Source organism: Atractosteus spatula, chromosome 18, assembly GCF_055471065.1.
Source record: "Atractosteus spatula isolate fAtrSpa1 chromosome 18, fAtrSpa1.hap1, whole genome shotgun sequence".
Taxonomy (NCBI): domain Eukaryota; kingdom Metazoa; phylum Chordata; class Actinopteri; order Semionotiformes; family Lepisosteidae; genus Atractosteus; species Atractosteus spatula.
Window position 1 is genome coordinate 13639121 of NC_142723.1, and position 19334 is coordinate 13658454.

The following is a 19334-nucleotide window of genomic DNA, read 5'->3' on the forward strand; positions in this document are numbered from 1 at the left end:
ATGCACGGGTAATCCATTTTGCACCATCATATTCCCATCAAAATCGACTTGGACTTCACAGACCGCCCACACAAAATAATGCTCTTATTTAAAACACGAAATAAATGTTTCTGCACCAATCAGTGCAAAGCCTTCTTACTCCCTTGCTTTGGTCAGTGTTGTCTATCTCCAGTGCTTTCTGACATCTGCACCATTCTCCAAAATGGTTGATTTCTTGACTTGTTAAAATATTTATGCACCCCTCTGCTGATAAAAAGCCACTGGATGACTGCGCAGTACGTTTTAAATCGACAAAAGCAGCAGGAACTTTAGAATATTAAACCATATCAGAAAATGGCAAAAAAAAAAGAGAGAGAAGCTAAAACAGGCGCTAAAATATGACAAATGTGCATATTGCAGCTACCCTCCATCTGAAAAAGATGTCACCCCAATGACGCAGACCAGCCTTAACAAAATGGCAACTGTGCAACGGTTATTAATGTCACCTCTCTAGAGCTTTTATAACAGCCCTGCCCAGTGTGTGGACTAGCAATGTAAATTATACTTTGAGAGCAGCTCATTTTTCTTTTCTCACACGAGGGATTATCACACATTGTGGGACTGGGAGGAAGAGGCGATGGGGGTTCCTCTGTCGGAGTGCTGTGAGTGACGTTTCGTTGGAATCGTATTGGAGATTTAATTCGCCTTTCACACTGACATAGAAATATCTCGGTCTTCAACAGGAGCACGGGGGGTGTCATGCTTGCCATAGTCCTCTGCCAGATCAGCCTGTGGTGTTTCTCCTGTAGAGTTCGATTTAAAGGCATTCTAGTGCAGCGTTTAGAACAAGCGCCAGCTGTTGAGGTGGATCTGTCTGGTAGCCATGGTGATCGGTAGTTAGGGAGCAATACCTATAAAAGCAGACGAGTCATTGCTGAGAGGGAATTAGACAGTGGAACTACGTGACACAGCTGTGAGTTTGGAGGTAGTAGCAGTCTGGGCTCAGGTGTAACTAGAACGGCACGAGACTCCCAGGACGTACAGAGATTAGGCTGCCTCCACTTTTTCTTCATACAGGTCTGGCAGAAATAAAGAAGTGTGAGGTGGCCTTGTCTGTCTGTCTGGGGCCAGAGTTGGGTGACAATGTCAGAGTGAGAGCCGTTCACGGAAGGTTGTCTGATCTGGATTGGCTGTTGTTTCAGCTCGTCTAGATTGAAACCAACAGGATCAGTTCAGCTCCAGGTTTCAAAATCAAGTCTCGACAGGTTGACGGGCAGATAAACGAATATGCTTCTGCTTGTGGTTTCCACCACTGGAGCCTTGCTTTTCAAAACCACAGTGTGTCACCCACCCTGAACCAAGAAGCAGAAGACTTCTGCTTTTTGAACAATTGTTCCATTGTTTCAAGTACTTAGAAAAATCAGTCTCTTTGCAAACATAATCCCTTTTAAAGAGTTCATTATAAACAGAGAGGTTTTCAGCTGCCTGATCATTTTCTTAGACCCGGGCATGCGGAAGGAGCTGGTAGCTGATGAGGCAGAAACGACCACCACTCCTTATAAAGTTCTACCGTGCCAGGAGCTGCAGTCGTATCTCTCTTGGTCAGGACAAATATCCTAGGTTCCCCTTGAAGACAGGAAGTTCAAACTAGGGCTAGGCTGTGATTTGAAGAGACTAGGAGATAAATCCTGCCTTCTTAAAGATCCAGCCCTGTTGCTCGTTTTCCTGTGCCTAGATTACTGTACATACAGCCCATAGCCCCTCCTGTGACCTCCACGGTCCCATTTTCTTTATGTTCAGATGCTGGCTTTTCTTTTCTCTGGGTGCTTTAGACAGAGATTGATTGGTGTTTTTTCATCTGTGTGTGCACCATGATGGACTGGAGAGCCATGTTTGTTGTAGTCCTGCCTCGCACCCTGCTCTTTTGGGATAAACTCCAGGTTGCAGGGACCCTCAATAGGAATCAGTGACTTTCTGACAGTGGATGGACTTTCAAAAATGACAATACTGAATACCGAATACTGTTGATATTCTGATCAATATTGATTTGGTTTTGTTGCCGATGATGCCCTGGAATATATGGCTTTCATCAGATGATCTCAGATGCTAGATCCAAGAAAATAAAACCGAATTAATTATAAGCATGAATGCTTTGCCTTTATTAATTGCCTGTAGTAGTGCTTTCTAATCATTCAATAGAACCACTGTGTACCGTTCCATACTCCATGCTTAAAGCACACTAACCTTTAAGAAGTGCATTGTTGTTGTTTTGCATTATTGGTGGTATGCTTTGCTTGTGCTAAAATGGACCTTTTAAATTGCAGAAGGAAATATTCTCAATAAACGCTGGGAGTCCAAAGGCATTTTGTAGCTTTCCTCCCCAAATATCAGACAGGGTTTTTGGGGGCCATCTTCAAAGTGCACAGCCAGTAACCTCCAAAATGCTAGCCGTAATTACTGAAATTATGTATATACACACCTTTTCTTTCTGAGTGGTGCAGGTACCACATATGTTATAGAAGGAGTAATGGAGACATGCTTCAAAAACACGTCAGTGATTAGATTTACCTGCTGCAATTTCTTCAAGGAGTTCTAAAAGCCTGAGACTATGCACTGAAGGGCCAGACCAGTTCTAGATTTAGCTGTGGGCCCCTGGAGAGCAAGATCCACAGCATATCATGTATTCAAAATGCCAGCCAGCTCACCAAACAGGTTTATTAGGACCTCGATAGCAGAATCTGAAGGGAGATTCCATCAGAGAAGAGATCCTGTTCGTCATGTTGCATGTTTTCATATAAACAAAAGAGGTCTGAGGGAGGGAAAGGAAAGGCTTTCCTGGAAAAGCACGATTCCAGCTTACAGTAGACGTGCAGGGTGCTTTCAACACACATGTCCCTGGCGCATGTTGTCGCAGAGTGCGTGTAAAAGCGATTCTGGGATAAAAGTTCTGGTGGCTGAAATGTATGCCTGTCCAGGACAAAATGCCCCAGTGTGCTACTGACAAAGTACCGGAAGGAATATCGAAATGCCATCAGTGTTACACCAAAGAAATAGCTGCACTGTGCAACTTGGAAGAATTTTAATGAAATTAAAAAGCACTTAATTACTGGCAATGCAAGTGCTACAAAATCCATAGTGTGTTTTCTAAGACACAGAGCTGAAGCTGAGAACAACAGGTTCTATTCGTAAGCCTTCAAAGTCCGTTTGTTTAAACATGGAGTGCTGAAGCCTGCGTCCCACTTATTTCCTTCCCACTGAGTATAGGAAAGGTCGGCTATAGCAGTTTATTGGCTTGACAGGAGACAATCTAAACTGAACGAGGATATTTACCAATAATGTAAAACAAACTGGGGTGAAGGTACAGTAGGTGGTGATTTGAACACTGGCACAAGCTGAGCCTTTATTTCCGTGGCCCGGTGCCACACAGTCTTTCAAGTGGGGAGACTGGGGGGTGTGAGACTCACTGCTTGAAGTGAGGTTACAACTCTCTCACACACACACACGCACGCACGCGCAAGCAAGCAAGCATTTGCTTCTGTTTGCTGGAAATGGCCGCAGATGTCCTGATTGTGTGGAAAGCAGAAAAGATACTGAGGGAAGAGCCGCACACAGCGTTGCACTGAACGCGCTCTCAGCCTGAGTGGAAACCTCTGACCCCCACACCTTCACTCTCACAGAGCTTGGCAGCGAGATCTCCCGTTCCACAACCCAGTTCAGACGACCCCTTGCAAATCGCATGCATGCAGATCACTGAAGATCGAATGCAGCGCGGCGAGAACTTGTTCCTGGCACAAAGTCATTCATGAAGGACTCTCAGCTGTTTGTTTATAATACATAAGAACAGTTCCACACAAGAGGAAGCCATGTGGCCCATTTAGCCCTTTACCACAGATTTAACATAATCTAAATACTTAAAAACGTGCATAGAAGGAGACAACAAAAATTCCATATACTAACACGCGCGTGCATAATATGTACATGTGAATGGCTGAGAATGAAAGCAAGATTTTTTTTTATTTTAAGAATGGGCCCATGTAGGAATTTCCACTAGTTTCACAAACAAATTCCATTTTATTTGGATTTAGCAATCCCCTATAGAACATGCACTTCCTCTTCTTTTTCAGTCGGGTCATGAGTTCTATCACGAGTTGAACGGCCATTGTTCCCAGACTCCCAAGATGTGGTCTTTTTTCCAATTCTACTGCTTCTATGTGTAGTAGTAATGGTACAGTAGCAATACCGTCGTAGCATTGCCGATAGTGAAACTATTGTAATGCGCTGATATTGCAGTTACGAACAAGGCAGTCACGAGTAATGCCTGGCGTTTTGGAGTCATTTTATTACTTATGGTAATAAAACCTGCACACAAATAGGCCTGAAAAATTCAGTCGTTTATGAATTCGGCTACGTCGAGTTGTTGGATGCTGGTGTATAAATGCAGTCACGATGTGTACTGTAACTACATCAACATTTTACTGGTATATACTGTATAGTAAAACGACGTTTGCTATGACGTTTTAATACCTAGTAAACAATTATTTAATTAGATGGTATTCCGATTCTAATATAGTAGGCGGTGGTGACATTGTGAAATACTGTGACACGACTTGTCACTACTTTATAACGCGTTTGTAGAGGCTTATAATTTGGAGTAACAGCAGATCGCCATCACATTGCAGTGTAGTGAAGCAATTTTAAATTCCCGTATTTAATGACAGTTGAGCCTTAGCGTTGCATGCCCCCGCCTTGGACTGTCACACGATAAAAACCGATTAAACCAAAAAAAAAGATAATCGAGTAAATACAGAAAAAGGTGTACTTTATTAGTGATGACAATTACGCGTGAGGGGGAGGCGTCGGTTTTTCCCTGCGAACTCAACCTACGGTTGTGCCTTATGCAATGAACACCTGAACTAATTATCGAGGAGAAAAAAATAGATAAACTATTTATATTCCTCATACGAATTTGATCATTTGCCCATTTACCCCCGCTATTGGAGTGGGGTAGCTTTACACTTCACACAGGTCCAGCCCGCAGAGGAGCATACTACCACAAAACGTAATAGAGGGGAGTTTAAGTCTATGACACATAAATAAAAATGCGAAGAGAAGGAAAGATCAGGATTTAAAAAAAACTGTAGCTTTTTATTTCAACTTCAGCCTGATTTAGTGGCGAATGTTAGTTTGAAGTTAATACGACATCGAAAAATGAAAACGATTCCTGTTACGTCTCCCCCACGGATTGGAGTTGGTGTGAGTCCAGACGGCTGGTCAGGTGACATTTTCCGCTTCGCCATTTTGTGCTGCTGCGCCGGTATTTATCTGAGAGGAGATCGGAACTCGCTCACATACTGTCTGTTGTCAAGCCTGCGTTTCACCGATTTATGTTTGTAGCGGCTAGTCGGTAGCGTTTTACAGACAGAAATCAGTTTTAGACAGGAAACGCTTCGTACTTTTTGTATTTCCTTTGTTTTTTTGTACAGAGTGTGAGAGCGAAAAGCAATGTCCTCCGAAAGTCCCGAATACTCCCCATTCTTCGCGGTGATGGGCGCCTCTGCGGCGATGGTGTTCAGCGGTAATTCACTTTTCTTAAAAAAACAATCTGAATAATCGTAATCTCTTGATTCGTTTTTATACGGATGTGGCAATGTCTGTTCATTCTTGGGGAGGGTTTGATGCCTGGTTTTGTCTTCTGGTGAGTGGGGGAGAAACGTTTTTCATGAAGGGTGACGTTGCCTTTGACGTTCGCGAGCTCCGTCTGAGAAAAAGCCCGACTTACTGTTAAATTTCTTTAATGATTAATTTTGGGCACGTATTTGATTCCTGCTTGCAAGTGGTACCGTGCTGTGTTGTTAGCACCGTAAAATTATCGTTACCACTGGTAGCTATTGGCAGCTGTGGCGCTCAGTATTGCGTCGTTCTTGTAATTATTTTAATTCTGCAAGGGACCTTGGTTGCCTTCATTTTATACATGCATCGCAGCTGAACCCCTGTGAATGATGTTGGCAGTACCTTTCTTCACGGTTAATAATTCTCAGCCGATTGGTTTGTGCAATGCCTAGGAGCGTCATCATAGCAAAATGCAGCTAGCTCACGACCGTGCTGCTGTTTTGCCTGTCCGGGCAGGCTGTAATGAAACTGTGCTCTGAGTGGACCGCATTGCTTCACAGTTAAGAGATTTAAATCAACTAAACGCGAGTGATTGTTTAATTGTGATCATTGGATGGCGGGGGGTCGAGTGTTGCTTTGGGTTGCCAGTTCGGCAGTTTCCGGAAAGGTTCGTCCTTCCCCGGGCTGTCACCCGAGCAGGGGCACGCGCCGCCCTCGTTGCCCCTTCGGGCTCCTACCCTGACTTTGACGCCATCTTCGACCATTTCCGTCGGCGCTCCGATTTGCGAGGGAGGGGAGTCCCCGTAGTGAGTCATATGACTGCAGGGGAATGACTGGTTTTAGCGAGAATAAAAAAAAAAGAAAGGAAGCCATTTTCTGGCACTAGACGGTAAAATACGTTGTAAAACATCCATAAGGCTTGGTAAGCTTCGGAGGTTTTACTTAATGATTTAGTTAAGGTGTCAAAAGTGGAGAATTTAAATTTGGCCTCTTCACCAGCGTGTCAAAATCCTGTTACAAACGTAAAACCCAAATTCGAAATGCCTAGAAATATTGCTTTCCCTCATTTATAACGAAGGATTCCTTTATAATCCGATTGTACAGCCCGCAAGAACCCATATTTCCACCAGCTGTATTTCTAGAAGATCTTCTCTGATTAGGAAAATCTCACCTGGGTGCCTCTAAGACATCAGTGGTTAAAGTTCAGCCTTCTTAGGATAAGCTCTCCCAACAGTTTCTTTGTTTTATAATTCATTGAAGTTGGCTTGTGTGCTCAAGTCCTTGTCACAGTGATCGTCCCAGATGTTCTGTGCCAATGAACTCATACATTTAGGTTTTTGGGAAGAATGGTATAATTTTGGACAGTGTGCCCTTTGTGTTTACAATTCCCCAGGAAGAACCCATTGAGTAAAATGAGCTTCTCCTTTTTTTTATATAGATTTGAAGAACCCTGGGTCTTCATTCTTGGTGTCCTGTTTCTAAAATGTTTACCCCTGTTGGAAATGCTTATTTCTTCCATCTTATGTCGGGGATACATCTAAACTGTATTGTCTATACTGGAACTGTAGTGCAACCCAATGTGTAACTACAGCTGCTGAATTTTTATATCTGGGGATTCTTATTATTTGTCCTCCCAACGCATTATAGAATAGTTATCCAAGTTAAACAGCTGACAGTGTGTCAGTTAGCCAAGCCTACCTATGATGCAATTGAAAAACTGAAACTAAAACCTTAATCATGATCATGGCTAGTTGGGTGTTCAGTGGAGGTAGTTTAACTTTGCCAGTTGTGTTCTCCACAGTCTTCCCCAGCATCACTCTTTAGGAGCTTATTTCAGAAGAGAAATGGTATGAAGTTAAAATGTGATTTTATTGATGTGGAATGTCACCTTGAGTAATGACCTACATTGAAGAGCATTCAGAGGGATTGTACGAGAATGAGTGAATGTGACGGAGACCACAGAAGCTTCTGTTTTAATGTCTATAAAATCTCGTTAAGAAAATACTGCATTCCCTAGCTAGGAAAGGTGTACAGTTTATATCAACCTCTGTAAAATTACATTGTTTATTTCCTTCTAGTGTATAATCTTAGTTAAGTGTGCATTTTATTTTATCAAGATCGGTATTTTTCCAACCCCAGGAAAGGAATTACCAGTGGCAATTGAGACTTTTTTGGACCTTTTTAGATGGTCTAATGCAAATCTGTATAAAAATTTAGTCTTCATTCCAGGCTGTTGTAAATGACCACAAGTTCCCTACAAATGCTCTCTTTTCTACACTCCTTAGTCTCCCCTTAGGCTTTTATGATGTTTTCGCATATGTAATGAAAGCAGAAGGTTGCAGATGTTTAAATTACTCATGTTTTCTTAACATGATATTGATTTAAAATTGATTTTTTTTACTTAATTCTCCAGTCTGCCCACAGGAATCCATTTTAAACAGATAGCCAGCGCTGTTTGTGTTCTTGAGCCTCAGCCTTTGGGCCAGATGGTGAGTTAGCCAGCAGCATGTGTGAGCAGAAAGTCATTTTATGCTCTGGTGAGGATAGGAGCAAGTCGATTGCAAGCAAGGGTAATGAAAACCTCTTCTGACACCGACATTTACCTTTTCTTTTCCTCTGATAATGTGTTTAAATGTGCAAGCTTGTAATTGAACTGAGATGACGCTTCTGGGCTGAAGAGAGTGTATATTTGCCTGTGTCGGATGTTAAAATCAGTTATTATACTGGTCAAGTGGTCATGGAAGTATTCATATTATATGTATTTGTACTTTAAAACTGGGAGTTTAGGTCTAAGACCATGTTAACGGCTTTATTGAAGAATTTATCTTATCTATAAATTAATCACATTTGTATGTTGCTAGAATAACTCCATCACCAATATCCTGTCTTGTCGAAAATGTAAAAGCAAAATGCTTTGCAGAACATTATACTTCTGTACACGCCTGGGCAGACTGGAATTACCCACGAGTGTTCCCAGCATGCTGTGCACATTGTGCAGTGATTTCGTTGCAGATCCTGACTTGAAACTGTGAGACCTGTCCTTCACTCACCTGAAGCAGAGTTCCTGTCTGGTGTTCACACTGCTGCATCAGTGTTTGCTGGGCACGTGTACATCACTCTTAGCTGCATTGGTGTTGCATTACACAGAGAGAAAACCGTGTGCAGGTGCGTGCACTGACCTAGTAACATCAGGCCGGGTGATGTTCTCCTGTTACGTTGCACATGACAGTGTGTACAGCCTGCATTACTGCAGTGTCAGTGTGGGCTTTTCCCCCCTTCTGATGTCTTTACAATCCTTTTTAGTGCCCCGTTATGAAAGAACAGCATTCTGAAAGCGGCATCTTAAATAAGTGTCATGACATTTTGATTTAAAACAAACACTCGTTTTTTTTTTTGCAGTTGAGTCGGGCTTGTAGAAAGGACTTGACAGCAAGATGCAGGGGTGCTGCTGGTGGGAGGAATGTCACACAGAGGTGACAGCTGGTCGCCTGACTCTGACTTGGAGTGCTCAGGCAAAGATGATAGAAGTACTTGAACGGCACTGTTATTCTGAAAAAAAAACATTTTTAAATCCTCTGAGTGTTTTGAAGATTTGTTGAACAACAACAGGCAGGGATTTTATCCTCTAAACCTTAACTTTCAGTTGTCAGTGTTAAGGCCTCCGGCTGCCCTGGACTTCTCTGTGAGCGCACGAAGGGCACAGAGTGATATTTTCACGCTGCATGTTGGTTTTAGAAGATGACACTTGAGAGGTTATGCTGTAACTTTTCATTTTATATGCAGTTGTTTATTTTATATTCATGAATAGCTAGGCAGGCAAGTAATGGGGTATTTTAAAATTGGTGCTTCTCCTTCATGTTAACGTAAGGTCTGTTTTTTTTGGTAAAGGGAGAAGGCCTGAGTTTGGAGAAATTTTTTCTCAGCGTTCAGGTCTAAAATGTACACAATCATGTTTACTTGTCTTTCTGTAGTAACTACTGTTAACTCCAGTTAATTCTTTGACAGGGCTTGAAAATGCTTGGTATATCTTGATTTGACTTCCTCAGTTTTTCATTTCCTACACTCAGGAGTGCCCTTTAGTATTTATAGTATTTCTAATTCAGTTTGTTTAAAAAAATTGTTGGATAGTCATTGTACATATGATTAAAAACAGGCTTAGAGGGCACATTGGCAATTCAAATAAAGGTAAAAGGATAACTTTGGGGGGGAATGCCCTGATCATTACGTCCTTCGTAATGTATAGAACTTTAATGACTGCAGAAAACAAAATTGGTGTGTTGATATACGCACATCATTAAGATTGTAACTAGTACGTACATCTCCCTTGTCTTTGTATAAAACGGAACCTGTTTTGTGTGTGGCTCCTTCATCTGGATGTACTGCATGCATTTAGCAGTGCAGCAGGACAGTGATTCAGAGACGTCTGACCAGGTAGTGATGCACCTCGTGTCACCAAATCAGATGGGTTTTTTCCTCATAGCTCAGCATCTTGATTTTTTTTTTGTGCTTTGATTATGGAAAATCTATATTGAGGAAAAATTGTTTGACGGTTACAGTTTAAGCCTGGTTTGTGTGTAATTTAATACCTAAGTTGTGAATAAGTATTCTGCCACTGTATAGTTTTATTTAAGGAAGATTAGGACATGACATTGCCTATTCATTTAGGGCTTGTTTGTACTGTAGTGACCTATACAAAACAACATTCTCACAGCTGTTGAACAAGTTCCTTACATCTTTCCTGTCATTTCCAAAGTGCTAATTTTTACAGCTTTTTAAAAAGTCAGTGTACAAGTTACCCTAGAGGTTGATGGTAGATGAAATTTTTGAACTCTTGTAACATTGAGGGACCTCAGTGGCATTCATTTAGTTCATTCTTTGAACATGACAATCTGTGGTAGCTTGTGTATTTGTGTGTAACTACGTATACAGTCTTTGTATATGTATACATTCATCTAGCTAGATGAATCTGCCAGTCCCTCACCATGTCCTTAGTTCTAGAAAATAGTACACTTGCTTAGCCAAGAACACCATTAGCTAAGAATGAAACAAGCTTCAGCGTAGGTGCAGTCAGGTTTGTTTTAGATGGTATTATTCTCCATGGCAGTCTTGTGAGTGCAGTACAGTGGTGATTTCCTTATCTGCGGATTGGGACCTGACCCTGGGAGGGCTCTGTACTGCCACCTGGATTCAGCGGAGGATGGCATGGTCTTGCCTGACGGAGGCTGTCTGTTGTGTAAATCCTGTTATCTTTGGGTTCATCTTCCAGCGGGGAAAGGAAAGCCCAATGTTCTGTTTTTTTGTATTGGCCAAAGTTTGTTGTGAATACACTTTGAGCTCATTTCCTGGATAATAATCTGCGGATCACTCTACTGAAGCGAAATTCACAGTCCTAGATGGCGTAGGAAAGATGTGGAAAGCCTTTTGAACACGCAGTAGGCTGGAGATCTCCTATGCAGAGGTTCTTCTGCCCATCTCATGCAGCACTCAAAACAAATCAGAATAGTTCAGTTGGACAAGAGGCCCGTTTAATATTTTATGTTTAATCTCTTGGCACCATTATGATTTTTTTTAAATACACTTCTGCCTTTTCCCTAAACGCACTGTGCTCCTGGTGTTTTTACTCCACCTTTTATATTCCTAGCTTTGTGGTCTCAGTTGTATTTCCCCATTGCTGTGTAACTGTGCCTCATATTATTGTGCAATATTTATATATATTCTTGTTTATGAGGCTTCCATTTGTCCAGCTGCAGCTGTTAGGCAAGTTATGAGCCATTTTTTTTTAATGTTCGTTTTACACATCCTCTCCTAAAGGATTTGGGGGGGGAAAAAAGCCAATGTTTGAAATTTTAGATTTGGACTAGTCATGTGTGACTTGCTTCGTGCAGCACAACTGCAACCACTAGTCTTTCACAAGCTCATTTTCTGGTTTTGTGGTTATTTCTTCCTGTTTTTTTTTTGGTCTGTTATCAGCCCTGGTTATTGTACATTTATAGGATATTAACTAGCATTTGGCTGCCTTTATCATCTCTGTAAATGAGAGCAAGACTTGTGGTTTACGGGGCAGACAGACCCTGCAAATAATGTCACAGTTATTAATGTTCAGTCATGGCATTTCATGAGATACTTTATCGTAGACAATTCCACCTCCTAAATGGATTTATTTCAGGACTAAAAAATGAGGGTTTATCACCATCACTTCCCATTGACAAAAGCATTGAAAGTTTTCAGATTCCAGCCACTAACTTATCCAAATGCTTATGTTTTACCGACAAGCAAAGCCTGATTAACACTAACATGACCATTAGGTCCTTGTGTCCCATTATTCCTGTTGGCTGCTGCTAACCCTGCATGTAAAGCACCGTCGTGTATACACTGGCAGCCCGGTGTTTTATTCACTGTCTCCTTGGGTAGGATTTGTTTAGAGCACAGCACAAGATGGGCAGAAGATTCCTCATTTGTGACCTTTAGGTTCAATGTGATGGTTCCGTTTTTATTTTAAACTGATGGCCAGATGTCTTTGAATGAAGAATTTTTGCTCATTTTCTTGGTTTGTTTTTTTTTTTGTTAAGCTTCTCAGTCTTTTTTTTTTAATTCTGGTCAATACCCGTGTTACAAATGAATCTCCACTGCAGTACAGCTGTTTATATCACTGTGTTGTGGGGCAATAAAGTCAGGAAAAAGGTTAGTTAAGAATTAGCACAGACTTCCTGCATAACTGTCTGTAATTACTGTATGTCCGTACAGGTTCTGTGGCAAGAATCGGTGTATAAGCAGTATTGAGTAATTTTAACAACTTATGATGGGGCAGACTATACTTTAGATTGGTATTTAGGCCCAGTACGTGGTGCATTTCTGTAAAAATAAGTTGTAAAACTAGCATGATGAGAAGCTTTGCTTTTTCCGAAGGGAGCTACTTGCAAGGCCTTTAATGTACTTTAAGTTGGTTGTCTTTATAAATATGCAGTCAAGATTGTTTGACAAGTTAATGTGGATTTTGCTTAGGGGGTATGTGTGTGGTAGAATTACAGTTTAAACTTGTATTGATCAGTATCTCGTCTAATAAATGAATTGGGTAGCTGCCATCTGTGCATTTAAGAAGATCTCTGGTGTGCCTCTTAAAGACCAGAGAAAATCTGTGGCAAACTGATTTCCTTTTTTTTTTGGAACTTCTCATAAAATAGAATGGTTTTAACAGCTTGTCATAATTCTAGTTATAATTCTTGTCATAATTCTTTCATCCTAACCTGCAAGACCAGTTGACATTCTGAATAGTGACTCATCTGCATGTTAAATTCCCAAAGACCAGGATTTTTGGCTTTTTATAGCCCTGGGGAAAATGCATAATGATTTGATTTGAACTCATTTTTGTCAGAGGTGTAAAAAAACAATGCAGCATATGTTAATGGCTTGTGCATCAGCTCTCAGAATCCTTACCTGTGACTGCCTGAAGCAAAGTATCACTTTGTCAGTGATGTGCTGTAATGCAGTCTCTATAGAGGTACCGATAACCCTGATTATCCAGATATCAAGGGTGCAGAAAACCTAGATTAACAGGACCAAGTCCATCTTTGAGTTTATATAACTGGAAAATAGTTAATACAGTATACTTTCTTCAGAATACTCTCCAGTGTAACCAACGTGCCCTTGGGTTGTATTCTAGTCAAGGACAAAAAATTTTCCATGATGATAACCAGAGGGCCGAAGTTTTCTGATTTTGCTGCTACTAAGGTCAATTTGGGAAGGTGTTGTGTATTGTGATTGGCACCTCTTACAAGGGTATTGATTTTAATTTCTGCCAGACGTTGGCTAGTCTGTGGAGGAGTGAGTGATTGGGTGTAATATCTCTGTCTGATGCTCTGTTCTGATGTCTTTCTGCCTTGCCTCTCTCTAGCCTTGGGGGCAGCATACGGCACAGCGAAGAGTGGGACAGGCATCGCCGCCATGTCGGTCATGAGGCCGGAGCTCATCATGAAGTCCATCATCCCTGTAGTCATGGCGGGTATCATAGCCATCTACGGCCTGGTGGTGGCAGTGCTGATCGCCAACTCCCTCTCGGAAAACGTCTCTCTCTTCAAGTACGTACTGGCGCCAAGAGTCAACGAAGGGTGCTTTTTCTGGCAGAAGACAGTCACACGGGGATGGTTCGTCCGTTCTCAGATGACTTCTCAGTCTCTGGAAGAACCATGATCATTATTTGTGTGGTTGTGTCCTACATCCTAGGATAGCAAAGATAACCAAAGGAAAGGGTTATACTGATTCTTTGCATATATAGCTTTAGTGCATGTGGTTTTCAGATTACCTTATACAAATTGTATTGCACAGGCACCCCCTTGGTCTCGGGAGTACACACTTGATGAATGATGGGGTGCTAGCGGACCGTGCGCGCTCTCTGTTGATAGACCGCGGCGGGGCCGCCCCTAACTGGCGTGTGTTGTGTCCACAGGAGCTTCCTCCACCTGGGCGCGGGCCTGAGCGTGGGACTCAGCGGCTTGGCTGCCGGCTTCGCCATTGGCATCGTGGGCGACGCGGGCGTGCGGGGCACGGCGCAGCAGCCCAGGTTATTTGTGGGCATGATCCTCATCCTCATTTTCGCCGAAGTCCTGGGGCTCTACGGGCTCATCGTCGCCCTGATCCTGTCCACAAAATAAGCGTCCATTCACCGCTGCTCTGTGAAGGAGAAGAAAACCAGAAAAAGGAAAAAAAAAATAGCTCCGTAATTATAATGGTCTTATCTCCACAATGTGTACAGTTGTCTCAGTTTGGTAGTCAACCCCTTGTAAATGCGCAATGTACGTTAGTGATTTGTCTGTCCTGTGTGTGTTTAGGTATATGATTTTGTTTTACATCTTTTTTTTTTCAGGTTAGTTATAGTCATTTGTTTTCCCTCTTCATGGGAGAACTGACTCTGGAACTAACCTTTTGGGACAGTTTCCAATTTCCATATTGATGTTGAGGAATTATCTGTACAAATATATGGAATAGTTTTTTTTTTTCACTGATTTTATTTATAAAGATTTGAAATGTTCATAAAACTTGTTTAAATGGAGCAAAGTCTTTATTGAATTCCCCATTATATATATATATTATAAATATATCTATGTATAGGTAGATTATTGCACTGTGGGTAATTGTAATAAGTGCTTGGAATTCCTCTGGATGTAATAATTGGTTTAAAAAGGAGATTGCCTTTAGTGTTCTGATATTGGAGTGGGAGTTCTGTGTGTGTGTTTTAATTATAATGCTGACATTCTCAAGAACACTTGTAACACGTTTTCCTGTAGTACAGCTGTTTGATTGCATTAAGGTGTGTGCCCACTGTTGGGTTTCACAGGTCTAATTTCCAAATAAATTTCCTCAACTTACCCACACCTCTTAATTTTGTTATTGGAAATTAGAAATGCATCTTCACCCACTTCCATTTCTAAAAAGCTGGTCTCTTCATGACATTGCATGATTTAGTTTTGCATGGTTTAAAAATTCCTTGTTATTCTAGACTTTCTGGAGACTCAAAGAGCCCCATTTTCACAAACGCCCTTTGAAGTGTATCATGCGTGGACCGTCTGGGGTGGGGCATTTCTGTTGATGCACCTGGATGTGTTCCTAACAGTGGTATAGTTGCATACGTCTTACCTGATGGTTCCCAGTTGATCCAAGAGACTGCAGACCAGCGCAGTGGACTGGTTTTCAGTCCTGGTCCTGGAGGGAGCCCGTGTCTCAACAGGTTTGGGTTCTTTTTAATGCTCCTGAAGGGATTAGGAGAACCTGCTACGTATGTCCAATTAAGCCAATAAGGAGCTGGTTGAAGTCATTAAGAGTTGTGCTGGAAAGAAGACCTGCAGACAACTGCTCTCCTGGACCCGGACTGGACAGCCCTGTTGTAGAAGCCAGTTCCTCTGTGTTGTGGTTTGTTTTGGGTCCCCAGCAGTTCTGGAGTGTTACGGTTCTGTATGTCCTTGCTAACGATTCCCGGCTGGTCCAGGCCGAGAGTTGTTTCACGACACGGGGACCTTGATTTATAAAAGTGTGAAAATAAACTTTGCTCCAAATATGGACAAAAGTGTGATAAAGGGCATTTACTTAATGCTGTGCAAAATGTGAACATAATTGAAAGGAATCTGAAAATTCATTTCATGCATGCTGATTTAAAAATAAAGGTAAAACTTAATATACACACCAACTATTTCTCCTATCTAACAGTTCAAATGCATATGGTAAAGACTCTGTGGTTTTCTAGGTTAATGGTAATGCTTACAGCAGACAATGCACTCATAACTGGTTTTAGACCGGTTTTACACCTACTTCAGCTATAATTAAGCCTTTCAGATTTCTGCTAATCAGCTTCTAAATACGGTTTGAATAGAGACCTTGTTTTCTTTCTTTTGCACTTAAAAGTCGGCAGCTGCCTATAAACCATGCAGGTTCCTTTTGTTAGTCATGTTTTAATAGCATATTTTGTTTGGCTGTAGAATTTTGTTCCACATAGAATTTGTGAATCTCTACATCTTTAACTGTTCTCTAAACGTCTCCAAGGTGTGGAAATGTAGTACTGCTGTCCTGTCCAGGCTGTGTGTGTTGGCCATTTTCCAGCTCTTGAAATTGGTGTTCTTCAGTTACAACTGAGGAATCTTAATGGTGAACCCAGTAGAGTCAGGACTTGTTGGGGGGGCAGAAGCTTAGAAAAAGATTCAAAACGAGCCTTAGCTGATTTCTTCAAATATTTGGATCCGAGTGACTAAGTAATGGTTTAATCATGGGGACCGTTGGAGTATGTGTAATCCTCATGTTGATGAGGAAGAAAGTCAAAAATGTTTCCTGTGCCTCAGATATTGCAGTAGCTATCTTTACAAATGTTGGAAATGAGTAGTTCTGTCCCCGCTAAGGGCTACTAATTGTGGCTTTCTGAGCAATGACATCCCTTTCCCTGCTGTCCTGTAGACACTAAACTCTTAAATGTTTGGCCAGCTTTAATTTCTCATTTTAGTTCAAAGAAATGTACATTCTGCATTTGGGATCACAAAAACTGATTTAAAAAATGCGAGTTTCAGTAAAAGATTGTTTATTTGTAGTCGGGTTTCTGAGAGGCATCAGTAAAGTTTTTCCGTTTTTTCATCCGACTGGATAACTTAAACACATGCCAGCGTTACGTTCTCATAGTTTGCCTATGTCCAAAAACATTGTAACATGTCAAATATAACACTATATAGGGCAACATCAGTTTTTCTAATACTGATTTCTTGATATTTAAACCTTTAGGTATCATTCAAATGGAAATGTACCAATTGCAAGATGAGACTATCCGACTGTATCTATTTCTGCCTTGTGTCCTTTTCAGTTCCAGGCATTAAAAATTAGAAGAATGTTGTCTGAAATTAGAAATTTCATTAGAGTGATTGATAGGGTGGGCACTTGACTTCCTTAATGTGAATAAAAAGATGACTATTTTAGGGGACCTTGAATGGGGCTTGTTTTGGACCATATAGAATGCCATCGTTTCTTTTATGAGACATAAATCAGATTTAACCGCAGCACTTTCATGGATAAGAACTTTAAAACTACACGTATTTGTATTAAGTCTTTGACAATGGAGTTTAAATAGATCCATATCCAGCGCACAAACTGAGGCTTTGATAAATTTAGTCTGCTAGAAATGCACAATGTGATTTGTACTCACTGCTTGAAAATGTGTTGATTGCAGAGGAGGTGAAGTGGGTATAAATTAAAGTGTGACTGTGTACCATATTTGAGTCTAAAACGTCTTTCACGGGGAGAACATCTGGAAATCCTACATACTTGCCGTCACTTCTGTTTACAGCAAATATTTTCTTTAACCTTAAGAAAAAGACAAGGCGGTAAGTATCCCAGTCGTAACATTTTAATTGAGTCAGATTCGATTTCTGGAACTAGAGCATTTGAGTACCAGTGAAAGAGATGGAACTATTAAGAATGTTAATATATTGGAAACAGCTCTCAGATAATAATAAACTGTATTTTATATAGCGCCTTTAAAGGTGGTTTCTCAAAGCACTTTACAGAATGACAACAATAAATAAAAAGAATACACAAGATTAATACACAATTACAATATACAGAGAAGACCGTGGATGGTGGTACTAGGAAAAGAAGAAGGGTGAAGAATGGAACCAGGCTCTTCTAAAGAAGAGGGATTTGAGTCTGGATTTGAAGGAGTTTAGAGAAGGTGACTCTCTGATATCCTTGGGGAGAGAGTTCCAGAGCTTGGGGGCATAACAGGAGAAGGCCCTGTCACCCATACAATGTAGACGGGCTTGGGGGACAGTAAGGAGACCAGAATTAGAAGAGCGAAGGTTGAGAGGTGGGGAGTAGGGCCATAATAGTTCAGACAGGTACTGAGGTGCCAAGCCATGCAGAGCCTTGTAGGTGAGCATGAGGATCTTAAAGTCTAAACGGAATTTGCCAGTGCAAGGACTCCAGGATAGGAGTAATGTGATCATTTGCACCACACCTGGTCAGGATTCTGGAGATACGCACTGATATCTCTTAACTGCCCAGCTGGTTTGGAGCACTGTTCTCATACTGCACAAGCAAGATGGCTGCCTGCATTAGAAAAAAAAAAAGCTGTCTTCTTCCTCTCCTGCTTTTTGAGGCGGTTGCTAAACTTCTCCCCTATGGATCACATACAAATGTTTATTGCCTTATACATATCTTCCAAAACCAGCATTTCTGCTTCAAAACATTTTATTAAACTATTTTTAGTTGTAGTGCTCAAAGTACTGTCCGTCTGCCCTTTATAAGGTGAAGTTCTGGCTATGCTAGTATTTCTATCCCTTACACAGTTATAATGTGGATGTTAATCTTCTCTGTGGGGAGGGGATATTGTTATTAAATGGGGGGATAACAGTTCAGCAATGTTTTGTAAGTTTGTGTGGCCCCATTATTCTGGCGGTTTTATGGGAGAGTGTTCAGAACACCAGAGTGCTAGTGTGTCAGTGCTAGTCTTTCCCTGCACCGCCTGGAGAGGCTTGGCTGATGGTCACAGAAGGATGGGATCATTAAATCAATGATGTAGCTGAAGGGCCAGTTCTCTTCCTGCATCTGACACGCGCTAATGCAGTATTTGAGACATGACGTATGATGCAAGGGGAGGTTTATCTGAGGTCTGTAAGAAGTACCATTTGACTTCACAGCTAAATGCTGACATTGGTCCTTTCGCTCTTAAGTGGGCATTCAGTCACTTTCAGCTTTCTCAACAAAACATTGCTGTAAAACCAGCTTTGAAATCATCAAAAAATGTATGAGCAGTTTCAGTCGGTCATTACATCAGGTAAACGTTCCTTAAAAAAATGCCACAATAATTTAATATTAGGCATTGCTTTCACACAGTAGGAAAGGATGCTTTTGGTAAAGGGTACTGGGTTATTACAGGAATAAGGGCTTTAAATTAGTATTGTATTCTCCTGAATACAAAAGGGCTTTTCCTAAGTTGACAGGAAATTTCATTTATCACACAGCTCAAGAACTTGGTTTGAAGCCAGTACTAGCGCTGCTATTTAAGAGGAATCTTCATGCAATAGTGTGTGTTTGCTCACTGCTCAGTGAGACAGCTGAGAAGAGGAGACTGAAGTATAACTCCACCCAAAGGCTAGTGAGAATTGTGCGTGAGCAAGAGTCCCAAGGGGTTTTAATGACACAACACAGTACGGTTCGTGTTTTTCTGAAGGGAGCAGCAGGTAGAAGTTGGGGATGTGGCTGGCAGGGCGGGTCAGGGG

The 19334-nt window shown here is 41.4% G+C and overlaps 1 protein-coding gene across 1 annotated transcript; it reads left to right on the top strand.

Annotated features, from left to right (window-relative positions):
• The first annotated feature begins 5247 nt into the window (after positions 1-5247).
• LOC148818628 (V-type proton ATPase 16 kDa proteolipid subunit c) lies at positions 5248-14951 on the top strand. Its single transcript, XM_088936629.1, has 3 exons — positions 5248-5554; positions 13481-13664; positions 14033-14951. Exons 1-3 carry the CDS (start codon positions 5482-5484, stop codon positions 14235-14237), a joined length of 462 nt encoding a protein of 153 aa, XP_088792755.1. The 5' UTR covers positions 5248-5481; the 3' UTR covers positions 14238-14951.
• The last annotated feature ends 4383 nt before the right edge of the window (positions 14952-19334 follow it).

What these genes read in the sequence shown, in the direction of transcription:
- LOC148818628 (XM_088936629.1), top strand. Translation starts at nt 5,482, where the DNA reads ATGTCCTCCGAAAGTCCCGAATACTCCCCATTCTTCGCGGTGATGGGC. An exon ending in TGCGGCGATGGTGTTCAGCG is followed by an intron (nt 5,555 to 13,480) that starts GTAATTCACTTT and finishes GCCTCTCTCTAG; the next exon opens with CCTTGGGGGCAGCATACGGC. An exon ending in GAAAACGTCTCTCTCTTCAA is followed by an intron (nt 13,665 to 14,032) that starts GTACGTACTGGC and finishes TTGTGTCCACAG; the next exon opens with GAGCTTCCTCCACCTGGGCG.